We start from the raw sequence: 27,238 nt of genomic DNA on the forward strand, positions 1-27,238 counted from the left end.
CACAGCTGATCGAGTGAGCTGTAACCGAGTGATATGTTAAACTACAGTTATATTATGAGATTGACAACACCACAAAGTATGCACCAAAGCTGTATGGTGTTCATATCGGTTGACATGTAATCAAGGTTCATGCGTCACTGTACTGCCTGAGTGCATACTTTACAGTATACTCCTGATAACCTAGTTATTACACGACTTTTCCCTTCTTGTAGTATCAAAGAAGAACATTTGGTGTTGTAGGAATGTTTGCGTTTGGTGGAGGGATTTTATTTTCATCACATGCAAATAGCGCTTCTGTATAATTTCTACGTACAATTTCCAAATAAGGAAGACATTCAAACAATTTCATAACACTTTCGAACACATTGTTTTTAGTCTCAGATGTATTATAACATGACATATATCCACCTCCTGAATTAAGCAACATTTTATACGTATGATATTCAGTTAGTTTTGACTGTCACTGTAATATTGTTGGTTTAGAAAAAAATTAATATTTTTTAAATGGAGTATATATATACATTGGATAAGTCTTATACATTTGTATCATTTGAAATGAAATGCCCAGGTAAAATATAATACTTTCGCTCTGAGGAAATGACATGTAATACATGTGTCATTTCTCATAGTGAAACTAGTTGCAAAGATTACCCATCAACTATACACAAAGCCTTTACATTCGCGGTTTGCTGGGAAAACAAATTACGTTCGTTGAATTGCGTTCAGTTGTTTTGTTTAAATAGATGGCTTTTTTCAATTTACCTTACAAAGTGAGGATATTGAATTACTCCACATTGACTTAATTGCTTAACTGAAAAGTTTGTGTATTTTACTGTATGTTCTGACTGTTACATGTATAAGAGTGTATCATTAATTTAAGACTACCTGGTGGTGTATTGCTATACATAAAAGAATTTTACAACTTTAAGATTCTTTCATTCAGATTCTTTCTTTCAATACAATTTCTCAAATGTGGATTTGTAGTGGTCCCACAGGATTTTTCCCACAAGTACTTGTTCTACTGCCCATGTATTAGCATAGGGATAACTGCCAGATATTTTCCAATAGGTCTATGACCCCTTTTTTAATTTTTTTAAAATATAGTGTCTGACACATTGTTTTATTATCAAGATGCATATAACAAGGAAATAAATCCCCCAAAATAAAGTATTGATGAGATATATAAAAAAGTCTAAATCGGGATAATGCTTTCAATAGTACCAACCTGTACATGTATACGAACTATAATTGTACAACTATAACATGTATTGTGTACCCCAGTGTGTGCATGTGTGTGAATTTCCTTAATTTTAGTATACATGTGTACATTTTAGGGTTTGATTATAATTTACTGAAACTAGGGGTGTTTTAGTGCAGTATACTATATATTACATGTACTGCAGTGTTCATAGAAGTAAATTATTGGTACTGACTGCAAATATATGCAAATGGGATAAAATAATTTCTTCTAAAGTTTCTGGGCAGTTAATGTACAACTTGAATTTCTCACAGCATTTCAAAATTTTATTTATATTGTTTAAAAAAATCATTTTTTTGCATGGAAAAGATTATCGAAAGCCATGAAATAACTATGCAAATTAGTGTCCATGTAAGAATAATTTAAGTATTTTACGATAAATTATGCAAATGTGCAGTACCAGATCAAACTAAAAACAATGTCAAAACCAAAGTGATGTTCCTTCGCTAAAGCTGTAATCTGTGTTTGTTTTCTTCTGAAACAAATAAATATAAAATTAGACACAAATTGTGTCCTGAATTGAAAACAAATAAAAATGTTTGTAAATAACTCGAGCAATGACACATCCTCTCTGAGTCTAGGTCGGAATGAAGGTGTCATTTATTCTTTGAATCAATGTTAAAATATTCTTGAAGACACCTTGTGTCTCAAGAAATGTTCAAATGTTGTATTGTATTAGTTTTGATTTCGAAAAAATGCAGAATTTTTTGTTTCATTTTTTGGTAGGCATTTCATTGCTCACACTACAGAAAACAGCGACAAGAGCATCTGCCAATATTTACATATGAATAAAATGAAACGTTGGATTTACCATTCATTTTCAAATAGGTCGCTGGCCTTGCAATGCACTTGCACCAAAGTCTTGTATGGGTGTGCGTATGACTTTCCTGGAAATTATATGTAATAACAACAGAACCGTCAACGCCATGGCTTCGCCCTGATGTTTTTTAGGTATGGATCTCACTCATGAGTCCATGGCGTTCTGTCATATTCTATATACTGGTAGTATTCACTCTATTAGTAGAGCAATTCAAAATAGGTCATATTTGAATGATCCAGAATACTGTAAAAGCATTTTGGTTTGTGTGGACTTCTATTAGAGGTACTCTTCTACTCAAGTAAATATAGTAGTAGTTAGATTAGAAGATATGATTGGTTATGACAGGTTATATAAAACGTAATGATGTATGTTGGGTCATTTGATTGGTTCGTGTTAGGCAAAAATGATTAGATATAAGATGAGACAAGAAAATTACTTTCTAAGGATCAAACTATATGATCAAAAGGTAGGATGAATTGTAATTAGTGAACAGTAATGAATAACATGCAGTGGCTAACTATGTCATATAAATTTCTGTCAATGTGATATTTATTATAGCCAGGTATGTATGCGAGAGAAAATGTTTAAATAGTGGCTTTTCTCTCTAGTTATTATATTGATATTTACTTAATGTAGGAAGCAGAATGCGTTTTCCCATCAGCTTATTGAAAAAAATGAACACCACATGTAGCAAAGTGTTCTTTTCACATGGTCAAGTACATGTCAGTAGTGTAATGATTGGGTATTGCTCCAATCTATGTGTGGAATTAATGAGGGTTTGTAAGCACAATCAAGTTTATTTCAGAATGCTCAAGTAATGATCAGATCATTAGAAGTTGTGCCGATTCATTTGCTGCAGGTGAATAGGTCACCTGAAGAGGTATTTGTGTTTCTCACTCAACTGTGCAGCTGTGCATATTAAATTTTACTATGCTAACAACTAATATGTGACTATTTAATTCATCACCAAATATTCCAATATTGCCTGAAAGTTCAAGTTACAATCTAAATTCATTATTGTGTGCAGTTGATTATTTGTTAAATTGCAAAAATGTGAATGTATTTTTTAGTCCCCATTCTTCGTCTGAAAACAAAGACTATTAATTTGGGTTCCGTGCGTCCGTCCGTGCATGCGTCAATGTGTCCGTCTGGAGCCATTTCTTTGACCGATCTCGTTCAAACTTAGCATACAGACAATGTATGATGACCTACATATGCATGCTATTTCGTTATGATTCGATTAAATATGGCTGACTGGCAGCCATTTTGCCCTCAAATTTGCTAAATTCAGATATTTAAACGTTTTCGGAACTGTTTCTCGGAGCTGAACAGGGTGATTTCAATCAAACTTGTATTTTTAAACTCTAGACCAATCTCATTCAGGTTTTACACATTGATACAATGTACACACGTGACCATGAAGTTTTACGATTCAAATGCTAAACGGCCTGAATTTGACTGATGTATTTGTAGACATGCATCCAAGATCAAATTCAAACTCAACACATGTCCAATACATCATGTCAAATGTGTATGAGGTCCCATTGTCTCTGGTCCAATTCATGATGACTGACTAGCGAACATTTTAGTAAAAATACTCATCAAGCATTTCAAGAAAAATTGTTTTTATGTATGTACATCTATCATACCAAACATTTATTCTTAGTAACAAAATTGTGGTTACCGTATTTTCTTTATTAGAAGTGCATCTTCAATAGAAGCGTGTACATGTATAATAAATCAAAAAATATATAATTTATTTTGACTTGGAACAATTTATATAAGAGCAAGTGCTACTAAATGAGCAAATATGGTAAATATGAGGATAAATGGAGATGACAAGACTGGGTTGGTTTTAATTCTTCAGTTTGTTTGGGCTGTTGTACATGGATGCAATAAAGATTGTGCTTTTGGGTCTAGTTGGTAATGTACATGGTAGGCTGAGTCACATGATCAGATGACACTACTCTGTGTTCACTTGAAACTTGAGGATAATAAGACAGATTGTGCTAGCCTGCTCAGCCAGCAGGCAGGCTTGATAATAAACTCAGACTTTCCTGGTGTGTTCTAACAATGTTGTTTATGGCACTTAAACATTTAATTCTACTATCCGAAATTTACAGCATTTATATTGATTGCACTCACTTGACTAATTTTCATGAAAGTCATTGTGATTTGTCCTGACTTGAAATTTGTCTCTCCTGCAAATAAGAGCAGTTTTCAGTCCTTCACTGTATTAATATCCCCGATAAGAAGTAGTTTGTTTGTACCTCATGTGTAAGTTGGTTATCTTTCATTTATATCTCTGATTGGCAATTCGCTTCCAGCCAAGAGATGAGGATCTTTGCAATGATGTTCCTTGTGATTTCCTGCAAGTTGCATGCATGTGCTTCCTTAAAGTATGAACTGGTTATCAGACTTTATTGGTATTGTCAGCTTGTGCCCTATGGCCAAGTCTTCTTATACTGTGATAATGTTATTGCTGTTTTAATTGCTACTCAAGTTAAGTGCAGGTACATGTACCCCGTCCAGGTTAAAGTTATTAACTGTAGAATTACTGGCATTCATGCAATGTACGTAGTGCTCTCTACTGGCTGAACACTAAAGAGGCGCAGTCTATTTATAGCAAACAACTCGGACAACATGAGAATTTTCAGTATTTCCACTATCATCACATGTGTTTACATCACATTAAACTTTATTATTGTATTCTAACCCATAATTCACAAAAACACATGGTTATTAGTTTTAGTATGTGGATTAATTTGTGTGCACCTAGTATGTTATTTTCTTACCATTCCCAGCTCACACTGCTCCATGTGTTGTGTTGCATCTGTATTGCTGTTATGTCTCGCACTGCTCCATGTGTTGTGTTGCATCTGTATTGTTGTTATGTCTCGCACTGCTCCATGTGTTGTGTTGCATCTGTATTGCTGTTATGTCTCACACTGCTCCATGTGTTGTGTTGCATCTGTATTGCTGTTATGTCTCGCACTGCTCCATGTGTTGTGTTGCATCTGTATTGCCGTTATGTCTCACACTGCTCCATGTGTTGTGTTGCATCTGTATTGCTGTTATGTCTCGCACTGCTCCATGTGTTGTGTTGCATCTGTATTGCTGTTATGTCTCGCACTGCTCCATGTGTTGTGTTGCATCTGTATTGCTGTTATGTCTCGCACTGCTCCATGTGTTGTGTTGCATCTGTATTGCTGTTATGTCTCGCACTGCTCCATGTGTTGTGTTGCATCTGTATTGCTGTTATGTCTCGCACTGCTCCATGTGTTGTGTTGCATCTGTATTGCTGTTATGTCTCGCACTGCTCCATGTGTTGTGTTGCATCTGTATTGCTGTTATGTCTCACACTGCTCCATGTGTTGTGTTGCATCTGTATTGCTGTTATGTCTCACACTGCTCCATGTGTTGTGTTGCATCTGTATTGCTGTTATGTCTCGCACTGCTCCATGTGTTGTGTTGCATCTGTATTGCTGTTATGTCTCGCACTGCTCCATGTGTTGTGTTGCATCTGTATTGCTGTTATGTCTCGCACTGCTCCATGTGTTGTGTTGCATCTGTATTGCTGTTATGTCTCACACTGCTCCATGTGTTGTGTTGCATCTGTATTGCTGTTATGTCTCGCACTGCTCCATGTGTTGTGTTGCATCTGTATTGCTGTTATGTCTCACACTGCTCCATGTGTTGTGTTGCATCTGTATTGCTGTTATGTCTCGCACTGCTCCATGTGTTGTGTTGCATCTGTATTGCTGTTATGTCTCACAGTGCATCTTCGTCTGCACACATAGTACAATATTATAACATACCCATTTACCATTTTGTCATCTACAGATATATAAAAATAAATATTTATTATTAAGTTATAAATAAAAGCATATTCAAATTTAATCAGATTTTTTTAATCCACTGCATCAATTTCCTTATTTTACCCGAGGAAGGAATGAATTGAAAAATAATCATAGACATAAACAGCAATCCTCTAATACAAATGCCAACAAAAGTTGTGTGTACGTACTTGGAAGGAACTAGATGTCGTCATTGATTTGGTATCACCCGAAGTAGATTAGGTGAAAACTGTGAGTGTAAGCCATTAAGAAATGATGTATTCTTTATGATGTAGCATCCAAAATACCATTAGCATGCTGATTTATAATATTATATTTGACACCTTTTTACCCCCTTCCGCACAAAAAATAGGCTAAATACTAAAAGACTGGCTAAATACATGAACTAAAAGGTCGGCAATATACTAAAAGTGTGGTTGAATACTAAAAAAAAGATGATACTCTGAATACAATTTTTGTTTAATTTGATTCTATAATAATAAATAATAATAATATAATAATAATAATAATAATAATAATAATAATGTTTATTCAACCTTTGTATCGGCAGCATGAAAACAGTACTGGTAATACATATCTTTAAATTACATTCATCATTTCTTTTCTATATTACCATAAATCAGTTACATATTTCCTAATTTAAGCTGATGAGGTATTTCCCACATTTTCATTTATGTTCCATAGCGTATCACCAAAAAGGAAATTGAACTTATAATTCTAGTTTTGAGATTGAATTTTCATTTTCTCAGGGTTTCTATAGGGAAATTCAGTAGGTTTGCCAGTATGTGGTAATCCCTAGAAGTCAAACAACATCACACTCTAAAGTGTACTTGTAATTCTGAGCAAGTATTAAATGTAATCAGGATCAATGCTCAGACTATGATATCCTGCTATCCTGCTGTGAAAATCAAAATCTTTTTTAGTAGAGTGCAAATGAGAAAAACAAAACCAAATGCTTTTTGGCTTCTTTCTAGCATTTGTCACACCTGGAGCAGAGAGTGATTGCAATGAAAAGAAAGTACTTGCTCTGAATCAATTAATCTTGTTAAGACTGACCACATGTGTAGGTGTTTTTTTTTACAATATACTAATTAATAGGTTGAAGAGTGTATATGGGCAATAGCTGTGCTTATTTCAAGGCTAATTATTATTTATGCACATAGATGATTCCTCAATGAAGGATTTTACCTGTAGGTTTGATGCTTGTGTAACAAATGGACCCCTTAGGTGAACACTTCTTGTGCCCTAATTATTTATGCACATAGATGATTCCTCATTGAAGGATTTTACCTGTAGGTTTGATGCTTGTGTAACAAATGGACCCCTCAGGTGAACACTTCTTGTGCACCTCATTATTTATGCACATAATTAATTCTTTCAGTATGTGACAAATACGTAATTCTATATACAAGGCTTGTCTTTTTTGTACTTTTGTCTGTTTGTACATTGTTTACTTTTCTGTTGTATCTGCATCTGAAGATTCTCTCATAGTTCTTTGTGAGGACAGTTCTTAGATAGTTCATCTGTGTTTCAAATTAATGAATTTTAATGTCTGCTGAAAACATCCAAGAATAGCTAAAAATGAAATGGAAAAATGCAGGCAATGTCTTAATCCTTTGAGTGCCATGGTCAACTTTTGTACCAATAAATCTGCATAAATTTTCATATTTTTGGTTGAAACCTTCAGGTGTTTAGAAAATGTTGATCAAAATCTGTGTCCATGGAAATAATGGCCATTTTAGTTCCAAATTAAAAGATTAAAGAAAGATATGTATAAATTTGCCAAATATTGTATCAAACCTTTGGTGACAAAAATAATGGTGTTCAATGAATTAATATTTACCATACATACAATGTAGATGTTAGTTTGTGAGCTTAATACATACAAAAACACTTCTATATTGATTTCAACTCAAGAAATCAACGTATCAGTCATTTGCTAACAACAATACAAGGACGACATCATCCGATTATGAATAACTATTAATGTAAAAGGAATATGACGCGATAAGATCGTCTTAATACTGAAGTCAATCTATTTATTATTATGTTTTTGCATTAACTAGGGAAAGGTCACGGAACACTTTGCTTTCATCATAATCACTACATCTTGCATGAAGATCACAGATAGCTCCATTATAAAAGTTATTTATGCTGAAACAACATGATGAATGGGATAAATGTTACTAGTATGTAGACTATATGACTTGTATTAGTAGTTTTTACTGATATACTTGCACTATATGAAATGAAAAAAAAGTTGACATTCACATTGGTCTTTTGTGAATTGGAATTTGTCAATGTGTGTATGTGTTTTCAAACATTCTCATACTGCTAAAATTGATGTTCTGAGCATCGTGAAAAAGACGAATTTCAAAGGAATGCGTTTCCTGCTGATCAACTTTTCAAATTATAACATTGGCACGCCAAACAGAAAGATGCTGACACACAAAACTTGGAGGGCCAACTGATTAATTTGAGCCACTCCCTCCTTTTTTTCCCCCTTTCATTGACTTTCACCATGTGTTTCCTGTGTCATATCGCAAAGAAAGTGGGTCTTCTTCAAGTGGATTTTTTTCAAAACTCTAAAAAAAAAAATACATACCGGTAGATTGTAATTGAACAAGAAAGATTTTCAATTTATTTTGAACCGGGCCAGATGTCTCAGTGATCATAGAATATGTTTGTAGAATACGGACTATATACTAGTAGTAAATTCGACAGCTATTTATGGACATACTAAAATCTATCAAAACTCTAAAAAGGCTGAAAGTACCCTGTAATGAATTATTGATCAAATAGGAGACAATATTATTGATTTAAAGTCAACTGTCAGTTCTGTAGACCAGACATAGTAAGAACTGTCAATACAAAATCACTCCTGTGGCATGAGAATATACAGTATTTTTCCTGACGAAGACCAACTGAACAAAATTAATTTGTTATGAGATAATATGTTAAAATGTTAAGTGGTGATCTCAATCTCAAACGTGGCCTTTACTGTATTCAATTACTCATCCCTAGTTTCACAATCACTCCATGATAGACAGCAGTGAAACACAAGAAATTGTATGCACTTCTGGGTATGCACTGCAGCTACACAGTGTATTCATCAAAAGAGTATACAGTAAATTCTAACTACTGTATACTGAAGTGAACGAACAACTTGACAAGCTTTGTTTTGAATAACTTCTGTGTGGCTGGCTCTCCAAGTTTTTTTTTAGTGCGTCAACCTTCCTTTTCCCATCGTAGGGGGTCATAGGTGCTCAGAGAAGTTTATCAATTTTATCTGTAATACAGTACTCAGATTACCTCATTTTTTTGTATCTGTATTGAAATCAGCTCTCGGCTATATTATTTTGGCACAGCCGGATATGAGTTCCTCCTCATTATATAGCTTTATCATAGACTATGACAAACTGAAAATAAGTCTCCTTTTCTAAATTATTATATAATAAATGCTAAAATCTAGCATATTTGCACTATTTTTGTATTGGTTCATAATTTAATGTTTTATGGAAACCATAAACTGTCTGGTTGAAGCATTATGGAAATAATTCTGAAAAAACTGCATGCACTTGTAAGTGTGCATTTTGTACAATGTATAGATGAAAAGGAAATCACTGCTAGGCTAGTTTGTATTAAATTTGCTTTGCAGTCAATATCTAATCTACAGAATGATTGACAGTATTTTAAAAAATTCAATTGGTTTCATACTTCTCATCAGAAAAGATTGCTTAATTAACCTTTGGTTTGAAATGATTCTTATTGGTCTAAAAATGTTTTCTGGTTTGTTTGTTTGATTGATGTTGATTTCTATCGAGTTGATGGCTTGAATGTGAATCATATTTTATGTGATTCTCTTAATTTCTATTGATGAGATGTCTCCATATGATCAAGTAGCTGTAACTCTCCACATCTCTACTTTGTGTAATACTATGAAATACTTTATTTTTGCTGAAAAGACTTTTTGGGTGTTACGTATGGAATCCTCTGATGGAATTTATTTTCACTGATTTTTGACGAGTTGAATGTAAAATATAGGAGAAAAAATATATTTGCTGGATTTTATTTTCACTAAATCATTCCTTCAGCGAAATAGTGAAAATTAGTTCCAATCGAAAATAAAGTATTTTACAGTAGTTGGGCACAGCGACCATTGCAGATGGAATTTACCCTATAATATTGAGCATACTAGGCTGACACTTTATGACACAAACACAAGAGCATGTACATGAACCAACAATTTAGGGGGGAACACCACAAGACCATCGTACACATAAGTGAAACAATGCATAACAGACTGATAAGATGGTCCCTGGTGCCGCCCCCAAAATGTAGAACAAAGCAGGTGTAAACTAGCTGGCTTACAGTTTCTAAACTAAAATACAAACTAGACTAAGACTGAAAACATGTTGGTTGGTGCAGCATAGCTGCATGATGTAGTACGGAATGGCAGATTGCAGCATGACTGCAACTGGAAAGTATAGGCAGCGAGTGCTGCAGCTACACCATGGTTATGCAGCGGGGGCTGCATAAAGTTAAGAGGTTATGGCTAGAGGCAGCGGAGGCTGCAACTACTGAGTTTAGACATTGACGCAGCGAGGGCTGCCTGTGAAGTCGTTAATGAGGTATTAGTAATTACAATAATAAAATTAACAATAATAATAAAACCCACGCAAAATATACCTAAGAAAAATATGAATGATCTTGGGGGGATATGAGCTAATCCCATAAGCGAAGTCCCCAAAATGATGCAATTGTTTTAATTGCAGAATAACCCCCCTATTGAGCATACTAGGCTGACACTTTATTCACTGATCATTGCTAATGTGAAAAATGCTCAACAGAGAAATCCTAATGTACATAAAGTAGTTGGCAGGTGTTAAAAGTAAAGAGAAATTTCACCGATGTGTAAACCTCAAACTTTTAATAGTATTTGGAAAGATACAATTCCAGGAGAAAATGTCACGATGTTCATATATTGACAATGTACAAAGTAGCATATCAAGTGAACAATTTGAAGCTTGAAAATGACATCCAAATCAGTCTTTCTGAACAAACAAGACTTGAGGGATAGTCATGAACATGTCTGACAGTGAAAGCCTGTATTGATTTTTACAAATATAAATTGTTTGCACTTTGAGAACCAGAAATTGATTTTTCCCAAACGTGAAGATAAAATGAAATAATCTATGGCAGTTAAGTACTATATCTGAATCTAAAAAATAGTGAAGTTGCATTGATTTACACATTATCAGGCTGGTGGAAACTAGCTGGATGGCACAGCTCTAGATGAAGAAAATGATATATAATGGGAAAAATGTCCTTTTTCTTGTGGTTACAATTATAACAGTTTTCATTGGATATTTTTTATATCAAATTTTCACTTAAAATTGCCTCTTACTCATGGTTATCTGGTCATCACTCACTCACAATAAAATGTCCACTGAGTTAAAATTTGGTGTGAATAGCATGTTAAATTTTCAAGATATGGGTTAAAACTTGGTTAAAATAAAATTGTTGTGGACTGAATGAAGAAAGTTATTAGATAGTGGAGTAACTCTATATGTTAATTTCATTATGTAGCATATAAATCATGATTCCCATCGATAAAAATGACCTAGTTTTGTGACCAAAATGCTATCCAGTATTTTTTCCCTCTAAGTTTTGTTTAGATATATAGCTGTACTATTTTGGAACTTTAATGCAGTTTCTATTATTAGCATATTATTATATAAAGTACCTTGAGATTAATATACAGTACAGTGTGTTATTATACATCTGTCACCGTAGCGCCATAAGATACAGCGTGACGTAATTTTGCAGTATTGCACTGGGTATTTTCATCCTACCATATTAGGAAACGCGAATTCCAAATATGGAACGATTACGAGTGTAAGCATCCTCTAATTGAAAACATACATGGCTGCCACCATGGTTTGACCGGACAGACCCCACACAAAAAAGTTCGGCATCATTCCCATGATGTATTTCTTGGTGGAAAAGATGTATAATAATGAGGTTATTATGAGGATACGGCAAAGTATGCACTCAGTACACAGTGGCATTGACCTCTGCTGCATCGGTCAATACTCCCGCTGTACTGACTTCATGTATACTTTGCAGTATCCTCGCAATAACCTCGTAGAATTACCTGAGAAGCGTGAATATTAATTATTTTGCTAATCACCTCTTTGTTTTTGACCATTTTTGGTCATAAATGATACTATCATTAATATAACCGGTACACTGATTTTTGCCCTGCATGTGTATTTTATATGTTTTCTCAGGTTCACACTTGAGTTTATTATTAAGGACACAATCTTTTTATTTTATTCAGTTTATAACGGCAACAAATAAGCATTTGTTTTAAACATTGAAATAAGTGCAGGGAATGAATACATTTATGCTAATATTAGTACGGTAGTATAATTAATCTCCCAGATCTAAGGCTAGATAGTGCAATTTCACAGTATGTTGTATTTATTATGCAGTGTAAATCAACTTCCCAACTTATCCCGCCAAAAAGTTGGCTTGTATTTTTTGCTTTTTGCCTAAGTTCGATGATTTGAATTAAAATACAGAATTATATTGGAATCTTGGGTCGCTGAAATTTCAGAGTGAAAAACATTGGGTGACACCAGGTTTGTTGTTGCTAAAAGAGCACAATTTCAGTCATGGTCATATAAACAGGTTACACTTAGTTTGCGGTTTCCTCAAGCTATTCAAATTCTTTCAATGTTTATAAAAAATTTCATCATAGACAAAAAAACATCATCCAATTTTCCACCAAAATCAACTCCAAAGGATCTTACTCCAAATTCGATAACAATATTTCCAAAATGCACGTAAAATGTACCTTTGAAGATGACTGAACTACTGGCACTACCACACAGTATTCTGATTGGTTCATGGAATTCTTCAGGTCAAGGCATGTCTCAGAAAACATGACAGATCTGAGTATTTTGATCAAGTGTGTTAAAGCATTCACTCAATTTGAATTTTGCATATATTTCACATTACCATAATCATGACTGTATTATAATAAGCATCCCAGATTGATCTTTTGTTTCTTCTACTTTCCATAGCACCACCCTCAATGGTGTTCTCAATTTTAGCATAATTCAAAAGCATAATTCTGTGATCGGTCAGAATTTTAGAATTATTAGTCCCAATTTATTCAGATATTTTTTCAAATAATTACATGTTAAAATTTTTGTAGAGGTTGAAATATTTTAAATGCAACTAATGAGGAAAATGAATAATTAATGTAATTATGATGACTTCATTATTCATCTTTGGTCAGAATTTTTCCCCCCTAAATTTAAGCAAGTATTTTCTGCACAAAATGTTGTTTAAATATATATATTGTATTGTTTCTTTTATTTTAAATGAATTGTTGTTTTCACAGGCTTGGTTGTAGTAGTTACGCTATGTTTATGTATGTATATGACCCCTTTTGACATCAATTGGTTGGTCTTCATATGGATGGTTGGATGGATAGATGGATAGATGAGCATCATCGCCTGATATCAATTCACACATGACTGATGTAGGAGAATTAACTAATGATGCATCATATTTATTCATCTCATTTCTGCTATGCAAGCAGGTCTATTGTTGTATAATATGAGGTTATTACAAGGATACCTCAAAGTATGCACAAAGACAGTACAGCGGCACTATCGACTGACACGTAGCGGAGGTTTATGCGACGGCGTACTGTCTGAGTAATTATTCCATATTTGGAATTCGCATTTCCTAATATGGTAGGATGAAAAAATACCCTGTGCAATACCGCCAAATTGCGGATCACTGTAACTTGGCATTACGATGACAGATGTATAATAATATTCTTTATTAAAGTGTATTTGAAATCTTATCTGTACATATAAAATGCACTACTACGAAAATATTGATCAAATATTGTGTAGAATTTACACAAGTTTATATGCCACAATTACTAACAGTATTCCGTTTTGTACATGTATGTATACATTTTGCTTTGATAAACCTTGCAAGGAATGTAGGCAGATTACCATAACTTGTCTTCCAGGTATTAGTTGAATAACTGTAGAAGCAATAATTTAGTTTTTTCCCTCAAGCAGTTTGTTTGAGATTACATTCAGTGACATCATTAATTCTAAGTAATATCACGGTGCTGCTGACAAAAACACACTCTATTAAAATAATTTGAATGTTTCGCCACCTTGAATACGGTATATTGTTGATTGTATAATCATACCAGAAGTCTGGTATAAGTCTGGACAGCATAGTCAGATTGTGCAATTCAGTTGCGAATCAGCCGTTTTGAAGTAGAACAATTCGTACTGCGTCACAGGGAGCATGTTTGCGTCAGTAGAGTGTCAAATTGGCTTTAGAGGGCTCACTGTTGGGACCACCTGACATGTAATACCTTAAACCCTAGTCTGAAGAGAAAAAGATGCTTACAACTCACTCTGACAGTGTGTCTCTAAGGAGTATTAAGAAAACAATATTTCCTCTAATTCCGTTTGTACATCTTATAGCAGTGTTCAGTATTAAAGTACATGTAAGTTGAGTTCATCCTTATTTTTTAGTAGGAAATGTGCATTCACTAAAATTAAATAAAACTTACACTGGCTTATTTTAACAACTAAGAATACACCAATTGCATCTAAAGGCTAAAAACATGATGATGGGTTATGCCAGCAACACTAGAATAAGACTTGTATTATATTGATATAGGATGGGTTAATAGGTCTTGTCTCTAGTGTGCACTGTGTTTGCTGCAGTATATCCAATCCTATGGTGGTTTAACCTGACACAGCACCACTGTAATTTTTTTACAAACTGATCAGGCAAATCAAACAAGGTTGTGTGACATTTTTTATGTAATTTATTCAGTGCAATCAAACTTCTGAACTCAATTATTTCCATTTTAAAATGTGTATATACAAAGCTGATAAATTCTGAAACCTCTTGATTTAAATCAGCATAGAACAATATATGTAATTTAGGCATTAGATGTAAAGTTATCAATACAGGTTTATTCTCCCACAAATGTAATGTGTGATTTCTGTAGCTTGTTAATTGTTAATCTATGCAATGGTTGATGAAACCAGAACACCTCTACATGCATACTCCACATGTTATGCACACAGTGTACATGCTTAGGTTTTAATGTGTTAACTGCTTTCTGGCTAGATTTTGGAATTGATATAAAAACTTGGTTTTCTGTGAATTAGACTCAATGTGAATGTATTATTTGAGATCTTTTTGATTGTTTTTTAAAGTAAAGTCACCTTGATTGATTTTTTTGGTCCCCATTTCAAATGAAGTCTGAAATTGGTTAATTTGGGTTCTGTTCGTCTGTCCGTGCCTCAAGAGTCATTTCTTGGGGATTCTTAGACTGATTACATTCAAGCTTATCACCAAGACAATGTATGCTGACTTACACATATGAACATCAATTTGTGTTACTGTTTGATCAAGTATGGTTGACTGGCGGCCTTTTTTGTACTCAAATTCTGATACTTAAATCTGTCCCGATTTGACCAGGGCAATTTCATTAAAACTTTGTATGAGGATTATACTTATTGGGTTACAGGTGCATGTCGTATGTTTGGGATTCAAACAAAAATGGCCATTTTGATTGTATTTATGTTTACCGATTCCTGACTAATATATCACCTGTTTAAAAGTTTGTAGGTAAGACTAGAATATATTACCCGGTATATTGTGAGTTGATCGAACGTGTTGACGGAGACCAAATTATAAGTCCCTGTTTTTGGACTTTGTCCGAACGAGGACTAATTAAGCAATGTATGTTCACAACAGAAATTTGATTGGCCAAAACCTCCCCAATTTGATACAGCCACAATGCCAATTGGTTAAATCATAGTAACTTGATACACATATAAATGTACAAGCCACAAGCGCTTCACACTTGCATATGCACATGCAGTGGTTTAGCGATTCGATTCAAAATAGCCGACTGGCAGCCATCTTGTTTTTTGAAAATGTTGTATTTTGGACATGCTTTGTCAGTTTTCATTCAAATTTGGCACATACTTTATACATGTTAAGATACATGTCCATGACAATTTGTTTCAAAATCGGATCAAGGATGGCCGATTGACAGCCATCTGACTTTTTGGCCTATATTTCCAAGCTTTATGTACCCTTTTCATTTGTATTTGGCATATACATCATACATGTCACTTTGTTTCATATTCAAATCAAAGATGGCCGAATAACGGCTGTTTTTATTTTTGGCCATACAGGGTGTATTACTATATCTCTGTCACCCTTGTATCATTTTCATTGATATTTAGCATGTCATAAATGGATACATGTACATGTCAGTTGAATTTGCAATTTGATCAAATATGGCCGACTGGCTGCCATCTTGTTTGTTTAAAATGTGATAACTTGGACAGCATGATCTATGTTTTTCTTTGCTATGTCTTAAACTGGAGGGGTCGTCACGCAACACATGTTCGAATTAGATGTAAATAAACAATCTTTGGACTCAAGTTTCAAGGACTCGCTCGCAACAATCCCTCCACTTTAATATGACAAGCACAAAGAGAACTTTCACAAATTTAACGGGGACTGTGTCAATGACTTGTTTGTCACAATCGGAGTGTAAACCATGCCAAACCAGTTTTTACAGCATACTGTATAACCACAGAATGTCTATAACACGTACTCACCAGCCGGTTCAAGACAAGTCTTGGTACAAGTATTATTTGCTAGCTGTCTCCTGCAAAAATATGAGATAGTTATTCTTTTATTGTACCTTGCATTTCTGTAATGACTAAATGTCAGAGATCAGCGAAACCTCAATTCTAGTAGAAAATCGTGTTTAAATTGACTGGCCCAACATCCAATGATTGATCATTTTATTAATACCAGACTGGGAACACTAATGTATCTCAAGAGATGTGAGTGAACAATGGATAAAAATACCATTTACTGTACTGTTCGTGAATGGTATATGAATAGTGAATGCTTTTTCATAAAAAAACAACCTTAAATTGAAGTATTACGCAAAAAATGCTAAGTGATCAACAAATCACACATAATAAATTTCACTTCTGCTAAGTGCTTTTTCTTAGGGTAAGCCTTTAGTGTATTTGATGGTGTGTAGACGTTATGAAATTGAAACCATGTATGTATATATATTATGTAATTGTGCGTGATTTTAACAATATATTTGGAGACTATAGTGGTTTCAGTGTAGCACTCATTCCATTATAGCTTTTTGTATAAAATTCTTTTTGCAATATTTTAATTGGTGGTAAAAAAATTTTTTTTTCCTTTCACTGTAGGCGTTTTTTTTTAAAATTGAAAAAAAAGAAAAGAATTGTGACTATTTGTGTTTACTACGCTCTTACAAGTGTTCTTTATATATCGCACTTAACCAGAACAATCCAACTCTTATTCTCATGAATTGATCTTAAACTAATGTATGTAGTTCAGAACTAGTCTATAGTCACAATTCTTTTTCAGTCGATACTGTGTTTTTGTTTAACTCAAAATCAGTGCTTCCATTTAAGCCACTTTGTTTAAATTGAAATTTTAGGAAGGAAGCATAGATAATATTTGTTTTCTCTGAATGCAGCAAAACGTTTTTGGTGAATAGGCAGCCGATTTGAAGTAGCCTCCAGGTACAATACGCGATCATTACTATTCTAGTCACACCACAAGCTGTAAATTTACCTCACAAGTGCCAAACAGGATGACTCCGAAACTTTTACATTTTCAGCTTGCCAATTACCTCAATTGAAAAAGTTATCAACAAACTGATTAGAAGTTGGAAATTAGAGGTCATTGGTGTCATTTATAGTTGTGTTATCGTAATTGGTTTAGGTTGAAAGTTAAAATTGCTTGATCAGAATGATGAGTTGCGGTGATGGATCTTTGGTTACCTCATCAAATGATGTAAAGTGTTGACAACAGTCATAAGGCTGTAAATTACATTTACAGTCAACCGTCTGTTCATCTGTTCTATAGTATTTCTTACACGCACATATATATATCATTTAAATATTACCCGCCATTGAACGAATTGATGATTCTTGTTTTTTTTTTACTGGAGTCCTGATTGACTTGAATGCTTATAGAAGGTGTTAACACAACTCTTATTTAATTTAGGTGCACAATGTTACGATTGTGCTGGCAGTCTATAATAGTATTTCTATTTTACAAATAGCCTCAGTATATTATGCACAACAATATGGAAGAAACCATATATTTTAATACTAGTAGTTAATTTAGTTATATAATTATGTGCATATTCAAGTGTTGGATCAGAAGTGCTTTATTTTTTGACGTATAAGTGGTCTCAGTTACTCCATCTCAGTTACATGCTCTAGAAAAAGTTACCATGTTTAATGGAAAAAAAGGATATCTTAGAATGACAATTAAAAAAAAAACATGGAAATAAGTATCTTTATTAGCCCCGCTGTTGACTTTGTCGAGTGGAGCTTATCATATGAGTGATTGTCTGTCGGTGTCAGTCATCGTCTGTGTCAATGTTTTACTTTTTCGACTTCTTCTTGGAAACTACAAGTCCGGATGCTTTGATACTTGGTGTATATATACCTTTGGTAGACCTCTCTTAGATTTGTTCATTTCATGATGATATCTTCAATTTTTGTAATTTTTGGTAAAAAGTGATATCTCAGCCGACAGGCTGCTTGTCTAGTTAATTTAATAATTTGTGAATAAAATATGGTTTGGTTTGTTTTCTTCTATCTCTGATCAAAATAAAACTTATTGCTGTTTTACAAGATTTAGTGCATGCTGTCAGCATTTGTTGGCATTTCACAGTTCACAACAACGCACGATGGGATGATTTATTTACTCCTAGATTTTTTTCTGAGATTGTGTTCTTACAGCAGGCTATTGATCAAGTTTAATATAAGATTTGATTACCTGAGTGACAGTCAGTGGTTCTTTTTTGTTGTCTTTGGGTCTCTAAGTGTGAATAATTTTCACTGTATGCTGGCAGAGTTTAAACTAGAAACATGAGATTTGATTGTTTTGTGATCGGTATTACAGGGACCAAAATGAATATACCGGTAACATTCATTTATAGTCTTTATTGCATAGAATGTCTTATCTATGCTGTCTACTAAGTGTTAAAGGCTTGTAGCTTCCCAGCATTTTTCAATAAATTATTTAGCAATTGTGAATTTCTGATTTCTTTCTCTCAAATATCAAAGTTCAGTAGCGAGTTGAGGTTTCAATCATGCATGTCGTATGACCGAGAAATGTGAATGCATGTGATGTATTTGGTCTGAATGGAACACAAAGTACTCAATATTACTATACTCTACTCTACTGGTGTCTTCAAGCATGATGTTTTAATTTACCAAGCTTAATCATTTGCTAGGTCCATTTATCGCAATCTTTGCTCTTTACATCTGTTACAGAGGTGAAATTGGTATAATTTTGCTTCTTTATAATTAACCTATACGCGTTTGCTCATGTGAATTGAACTACATCGTTATAAATGAGTCAATTCAAAAAATGACTTATCTTTTTTTTTTTTTTTATATTCTCCTACAGAGGTACAAGAGTGAGAATATACCACTAGTGCCTGTACATGGCGAGCAAATTGTGACTGAGATTGCCGATAATTGGGAGAATTTGCTGGGGAAGAAAATGACAGCACTTGAGGTAAGAATTGAAAAGACCACCAGAAAGGGTATGAAATTGCACCTCAGGGAGAATATTGCTCTGCCTTTCAGTTGTGAACAACTTTTTTTAAGAAGGGCAGGAAAAAAATTAGCTGTCATTTATTTGAATATAATATAGATGAATATCTGTCAGTCTGTCGGTGACATATTTTGATGTTCAATATTCTACTCTCTAACATTTGTGTATGATACCTAATATGTTAACAAATTATAGAAAATCAATGAAAGAATAAACAAACTATATATTTATTGCCAAGACAATTTATAGTGTTTTAGCCTGTAATTTCCAACAAAATTAAAAATTTTTAATAAAATATTTTATTGGGTTTATTTTTTTAAACAAAAGAAATTGAATCTGTTGTGCATGTGATGTCCTGAGTGTTTAATGATTCTGAAATTTGAATAAAAATAAAAATACTAAGATTTGATTTCTTAAAATTGTACTTGATTTTCTCAACAAGCATGGCTTCAAGTTTGTCATCTTGGATTGGATTGTGATTGAAGTGCGTGTGCATCTGCATTCTTTACAAGCTTTTGACGTATTCGTTCATTCATGTTTGTATGAATGCACAATTGCACAGAACCATGGACCCATCATTAACGAATACATTTGTCGGCTTTATCAATACAATCATGTTGTCTGTCTGGCTCTCTCATGCATCGATTACATTTGTGATAGATTTGGGATTTACTGGCAGTGTAACCTACCCAGATGCTTTTTGCAATGATGATCTCATTGATGTGAACCAACTTAAGTGTGAATAATATGAGCAATTGGCAGGTTTATCATTCCTAATTATTTTCTCCATCTTTAATTAAGATGGAATTGTCTGGATTTATTTCTATTTCTAACAAGGGACCCATTTAGTCATCTTGCATTGACCAGTTCATTAACTCACTGCAAATCTGCTTGTTTTCCCCAACATTAGTTGAAACTGTAAGCGATAGTGTACAGTAGATATTTTTCAAAACATTATTTCTAAAATAAAATAAAATGAGATTGTTTTCTGTTTTGCAATTGTTAGTCCCCATTTGGACACAGTCGGTAAATTTGTACTTCATAGATCAACCAAGCTGTATCTGAGACATGCCTAGACTGTTCACATAAAAACTTCACATATACATCAGACATGTGCTTGTGCCATATCATTTGTGTTAAAATTTATCAAAATCAAGCATTTCAGGACTGGAACTTGTACAAATGAATTTTTTTTCAAAATCTGGTACAAATATTAATGATAATGTGACCTTAATGCACATCAAATTGGATTCAAAGTGGCTAACTGGTGGCCATTTTGTTTCAAAGTGCCATGATAGTTCATGTGTATACTTTATACATGATGTTGCATATTTGCACATATATACATTTAACATTTCAATTCAATGGCCATTTTTGATCTGAATCAAGTATGATTAAGCATGGTGTACTGTGTCCATTATTAATATCAATTGGTGATCGATGAGATTTGAGAAAAATATAAAACATGTTTCAAATTTTTAGTTCGATTTGGAGGGAGTAAAAATTGGTCTCTGTTTTTACAAACCAGTGTGAAACTTACACAGGATAATGCATGCAATACATTTTTGTATATCCACAAATCATGGCTAATTTATATTTCATGTTCATAGTAGTTTGAAATGAAATATCTGTCTATCTGACTAACAAAAACTTATAAAGCATCAGTAAAACTTTTTCAAAGAGTTTCTATCAAATATTAATTTTATATTCATTTTCACTACTTATTTATATGCTGAAGGTTACTGTTATAATTCATAGGTCTGTAAGGCATTACTGTAATTGGCTGTATACATGTATGTAGGAATCAAAATACATACATGTACATGTATATATTCAGATTACATTTCCTTGTATGTATATACAAAGGGCTTTATGACATTTTTATATAAGTGTCTTATTGGCCTGTGGGTTTTTCCTATCTACGTTCGACGTGTATTCATGTATACAGTGAATGGCAGCTGTATGTGCTTTGCAAGAATATGAAAAAAAAATTGATTGCTGCATCTTCTTCCTTTCAGAGTAGCATCAATTCATTCATTTTTTTAACTACCTCGTACATCAATGTAATCAATCCAATCTGTGGCGTTCTTTGCTTTACTCAGTATTTCAAGAATTGTGACATAAAATAGAAATTGTAAATTCCCTCTAGTTCTATATAGTTTTGTTGGCTCATGGAAATTTTGTTTTTTTTTTGCTGCCAGCAGGTTCATTGATCTTGTTTTTTTTGAGTATATTAGTTTATTTGTCTATCGGCAGAAGTATTGAATCTATAGAGATTCCTAGTTTCAATATTTGATGTAATATTCCAGAATGTACATTATGAACTGTCATATGTTATCTGGTTAATATCATGATTGTAGTATGTAGAATTTTTCCCAAACGTGTGTACATTAATTGCGATGAGGCACCCCACATTGTAAATTTGGTTTTCAATGCATTTAATGATCAACTCATGAAATCATGAACTTGTCGTCATTAAAAGAATTCCCCTGACATCCTGACCCAGGCTTAATGGAGGATATTGATCATGAATGCAGGGGTGGGTCTAATGGAAACAGCAGGAATTCAGGTAATTGTAAACTTGGCTTTGAATTTGACATGCCATTTTTATTTAGCATCCATATTCATTAAATACAGTGGTTTCTTTTCAAACCTATGTTGGAGAAGTAAAATAAAGTGAAAGGTTGCATGTAGAGGCAGTGTTGAAGAAAACTGTTAGTACTATATTTCCTATATTAGAATTATACTGCATGTAGAGGCAGTGTTCAAGAAAATTGTTAGCACCATTATGATAATTCCTACATTAGAATCATACCTTCAAGAGAAGTGCAAGCAGTTTTGTATCTGTCTGTATTACAAGTACGTACATGAAATTTATATAAATGCAAATTCACATTTATATAATCTTCATTTATGTAATGGACATTACAAATTTACCCATTTCAAAATACATGTAGGTTTGATGCATAAGAAAAAACACAGCTGATTTGCCAAATCTTAATTTTGTAGTAAAAGAAAAAAAAACATAATGGAGATTTAATAGACACACATGCAAGTGTGTATAATCCTTAATTGTCATGCACATTGAAATAGGTATTTTGTATTTGCTGAAATAGGATATAGACCAAGGCTGAAGTGAGTTCAATCTCCCACATGCACACCCCAAAGTACATTTATCTAGATGTAAACAATTTTAAAAAAAAGTTAGGATTTGCTGATTTATTGACAAGTGTATTTCATTTCATATAAAACATTGATTGCTCCACATGTCATATTGATTCCTGTGTTTTAAAACACTATTATAGTGATTTTATTAGAATTTAGGTGTTCATACATATGGACCACCATCAGTTCTGAAACTGTCTGATTGTGTACCTGTCAAAAAAGGTGAGGTACATACATTCAGGTCACACAAAATGTAGAAATTAGTAGGAATTACATGCAATGAATGTTTAAACACTGTCCATACAATGTAATGGTATACTTTAATTTGATCATTAGTTACAAACCTCATGCTGTGTAGATTAACTTACATAGAAGGTATTGACTTTGCCATGTGCACTTAATCTTTGCAATAAATCAGTTTTTTATTGAGTTTGATATTGGCTTTATCTTCACCTGTCACCTGCACTCTTAATATCCCACATCACTCACGATTTCATGTCACTCTATATTAAGACATTGTGGACTGAATTGTACAATTAATATAACTGGCAGGACACCCTGTCCAGACCCCTTCACATCCATGGTAACATGGCATTGTGACTGAATTGTACAATTAATATAACTGGGTCGACACCCTGTCCAGACCCCTTCACATCCATGGTAACACGGCATTGTGACTGAATTGTACAATTAATATAACTGGCAGGTCACCCTGTCCAGACCCTTCACATCCATGGTAACATGGCATTGTGACTGAATTGTACAATTAATATAACTGGCAGGTCACCCTGTCCAGACCCTTCACATCCATGGTAACATGGCATTGTGACTGAATTGTACAATTAATATAACTGGCAGGTCACCCTGTCCAGACCCCTCACATCCATGGTAACATGGCATTGTGACTGAATTGTACAATTAATATAACTGGCAGGACACCCTGTCCAGACCCTTCACATCCATGGTACATTGTAACATGGCATTGTGACTGAATTGTACAATTAATATAACTGGCAGGACACCCTGTCCAGACCCTTCACATCCATGGTAACATGGCATTGTGACTGAATTGTACAATTAATATAACTGGCAGGTCACCCTGTCCAGACCCCTTCACATCCATGGTAACATGGCATTGTGACTGAATTGTACAATTAATATAACTGGCAGGACACCCTGTCCAGACCCCTTCACATCCATGGTAACATGGCATTGTGACTGAATTGTACAATTAATATAACTGGGTCGACACCCGGTCCAGACCCCTTCACATCCATGGTAACATGGCATTGTGACTGAATTGTACAATTAATATAACTGGCAGGACACCCTGTCCAGACCCCTTCACATCCATGGTAACATGGCATTGTGACTGAATTGTACAATTAATATAACTGGCAGGACACCCAGTCCAGACCCCTTCACATCCATGGTAACATGGCATTGTGACTGAATTGTACAATTAATATAACTGGCAGGACACCCTGTCCAGACCCCTTCACATCCATGGTAACATGGCATTGTGACTGAATTGTACAATTAATATAACTGGCACGTCACTCTGTCCGGACCCCTTCACATCCATGGTAACATGGCATTGTGACTGAATTGTACAATTAATATAACTGGCAGGTCACCCTGTCCAGACCCCTCACATCCACGGTAACATGGCATTGTGACTGAATTGTACAATTAATATAACTGGCAGGACACTCTGTCAAGACCCTTCACATCTATGGTAACATGGCATTGTGACTGAATTGTACAATTAATATAACTGGGTCGACACCCCGTCCAGACCCCTTCACATTCATGGTAACATGGCATTGTGACTAAATTGTACAATTAATATAACTGGCAGGACACTCTGTCCAGACCCCTTCACATCCATGGTAACATGGCATTGTGACTGAATTGTACAATTAATATAACTGGCAGGACACCCTGTCCAGACCCTTCACATCCATGGTAACATGGCATTGTGACTGAATTGTACAATTAATATAACTGGCAGGACACCCTGTCCAGACCCTTCACATCCATGGTAACATGGCATTGTGACTGAATTGTACAATTAATATAACTGGCAGGACACCCGGTCCAGACCCCTTCATATCCATGGTAACATGGCATTGTGACTGAATTGTACAATTAATATAACTGGCAGGACACTCTGTCCAGACCCCTTCACATCCATGGTAACATGGCATTGTGACTGAATTGTACAATTAATATAACTGGGTTGTCACCCTGTCCAGACCCCTTCACATCCATGGTAACATGGCATTGTGACTGAATTGTACAATTAATATAACTGGCAGGTCACCCTGTCCAGACCCTTTACATCCATGGTAACATGGCATTGTGACTGAATTGTACAATTAATATAACTGGCAGGTCATCCTGTCCAGACCCTTCACATCCATGGTAACATGGCATTGTGACTGAATTGTACAATTAATATAACTGGCAGGACACCCGGTCCAGACCTCTTCACATCCATGGTAACATGGCATTGTGACTGAATTGTACAATTAATATAACTGGCAGGTCACCCTGTCCAGAGCCCTTCACATCCGTGGTAACATGGCATTGTGACTGAATTGTACAATTAATATAACTGGGTCGACACCCTGTCCAGACCCCTCACATTCATGTTAAACTTGGTATTGTGACTGAATTGTACAATTAATGTAACTGGCAGGACACCCTGTCCAGACCCCTTCACATCCATGGTAACATGGCATTGTGACTGAATTGTACAATTAATATAACTGGGTCGACACCCTGTCCAGACCCTTCACATCCATGGTAACATGGCATTGTGACTGAATTGTACAATTAATATAACTGGCAGGTCACCCTGTCCATACCCTTCACATCCATGGTAACATGGCATTGTGACTGAATTGTACAATTAATATAACTGGGTCGACACCCTGTCCAGACCCTTCACATCCATGGTAACATGGCATTGTGACTGAATTGTACAATTAATATAACTGGCAGGTCACCCTGTCCATACCCTTCACATCCATGGTAACATGGCATTGTGACTGAATTGTACAATTAATATAACTGGCAGGACACCCTGTCCAGACCCTTCACATCCATGGTAACATGGCATTGTGACTGAATTGTACAATTAATATAACTGGCAGGTCACCCTGTCCAGACCCTTCACATCCATGGTAACATGGCATTGTGACTGAATTGTACAATTAATATAACTGGCAGGACACCCGGTCCAGACCCCTTCATATCCATGGTAACATGGCATTGTGACTGAATTGTACAATTAATATAACTGGCAGGACACTCTGTCCAGACCCCTTCACATCCATGGTAACATGGCATTGTGACTGAATTGTACAATTAATATAACTGGGTTGTCACCCTGTCCAGACCCCTTCACATCCATAGTAACATGGCATTGTGACTGAATTGTACAATTAATATAACTGGCAGGTCACCCTGTCCAGACCCTTTACATCCATGGTAACATGGCATTGTGACTGAATTGTACAATTAATATAACTGGCAGGACACCGGGTCCAGACCCCTTCACATCCATGGTAACATGGCATTGTGACTGAATTGTACAATTAATATAACTGGCAGGTCACCCTGTCCAGACCCCTTCACATCCATGGTAACATGGCATTGTGACTGAATTGTACAATTAATATAACTGGGTCGACACCCTGTCCAGACCCCTCACATTCATGTTAAACTTGGCATTGTGACTGAATTGTACAATTAATGTAACTGGCAGGACACCCTGTCCGGACCTTTCGCATCCATGTTTAACTTGGTATTATACATTCAGTATAACTGGCAAGATACCCAGTCCAGACTCCCTCACATTCAAGTTAACTTGGCATTGTGACTGAATTGTACAAGCAATATACCTCATCTGATTGGTCGTTGAATTTTGAGATTGTGATGTCACCAACTTGTCCCCTCTTAATATGCAAAACATAGCTTGTTTAGTGACAAGACAAATTATTTTTGGGATACCTGCCTGAAATATTGGCAACCTGTTTTTCGTTATATGCCAATAGTTTCATCCATTCGCCAACATGTGTTTTTCCTTTTAAAGTCGCAAATTGAGAATTTGTGTTGTTTTTAATTCCCAGATCATAACCGTGGCAATGCAAGGATTCATTTCTCCACTGAACCACTACTCGCTGATATAATGTTGAGATGGTTCAAGACCCACTCACTATCCCATAATTCAGGAAAAATGTTGCCAGTGTGCCTCTACATGTCTAACCTTAAAATACATTGATGGTTCCATAAATAAATGATTTGTTTAATCACAGCTGATAAACTAGCTGCACCATACGTTTACTATGGTCTGGTGATTCTGTGTGCAAATAATTGGATGTGCTAAGAAGCTAAAGATGCACAGATAAAAATAAC

General features: G+C 34.8%; 1 protein-coding gene across 1 annotated transcript in view; it reads left to right on the top strand.

Moving 5' to 3' along the window:
* LOC102804829 (voltage-dependent calcium channel subunit alpha-2/delta-1) overlaps positions 1-27,238 on the top strand; it is a 141,861-nt gene that overhangs the window by 28,928 nt on the left and 85,695 nt on the right. Inside the window, exon 3 of the mRNA XM_085497102.1 lies at positions 19,499-19,609. Coding sequence (XP_085353228.1) covers positions 19,499-19,609 — 111 coding nt within the window. The remainder of the gene's footprint in view (positions 1-19,498; positions 19,610-27,238) is intronic.

Source organism: Saccoglossus kowalevskii, chromosome 3 (assembly GCF_978046115.1).
Source record: "Saccoglossus kowalevskii chromosome 3, keSacKowa6.1, whole genome shotgun sequence".
Taxonomy (NCBI): Eukaryota; Metazoa; Hemichordata; class Enteropneusta; family Harrimaniidae; genus Saccoglossus; species Saccoglossus kowalevskii.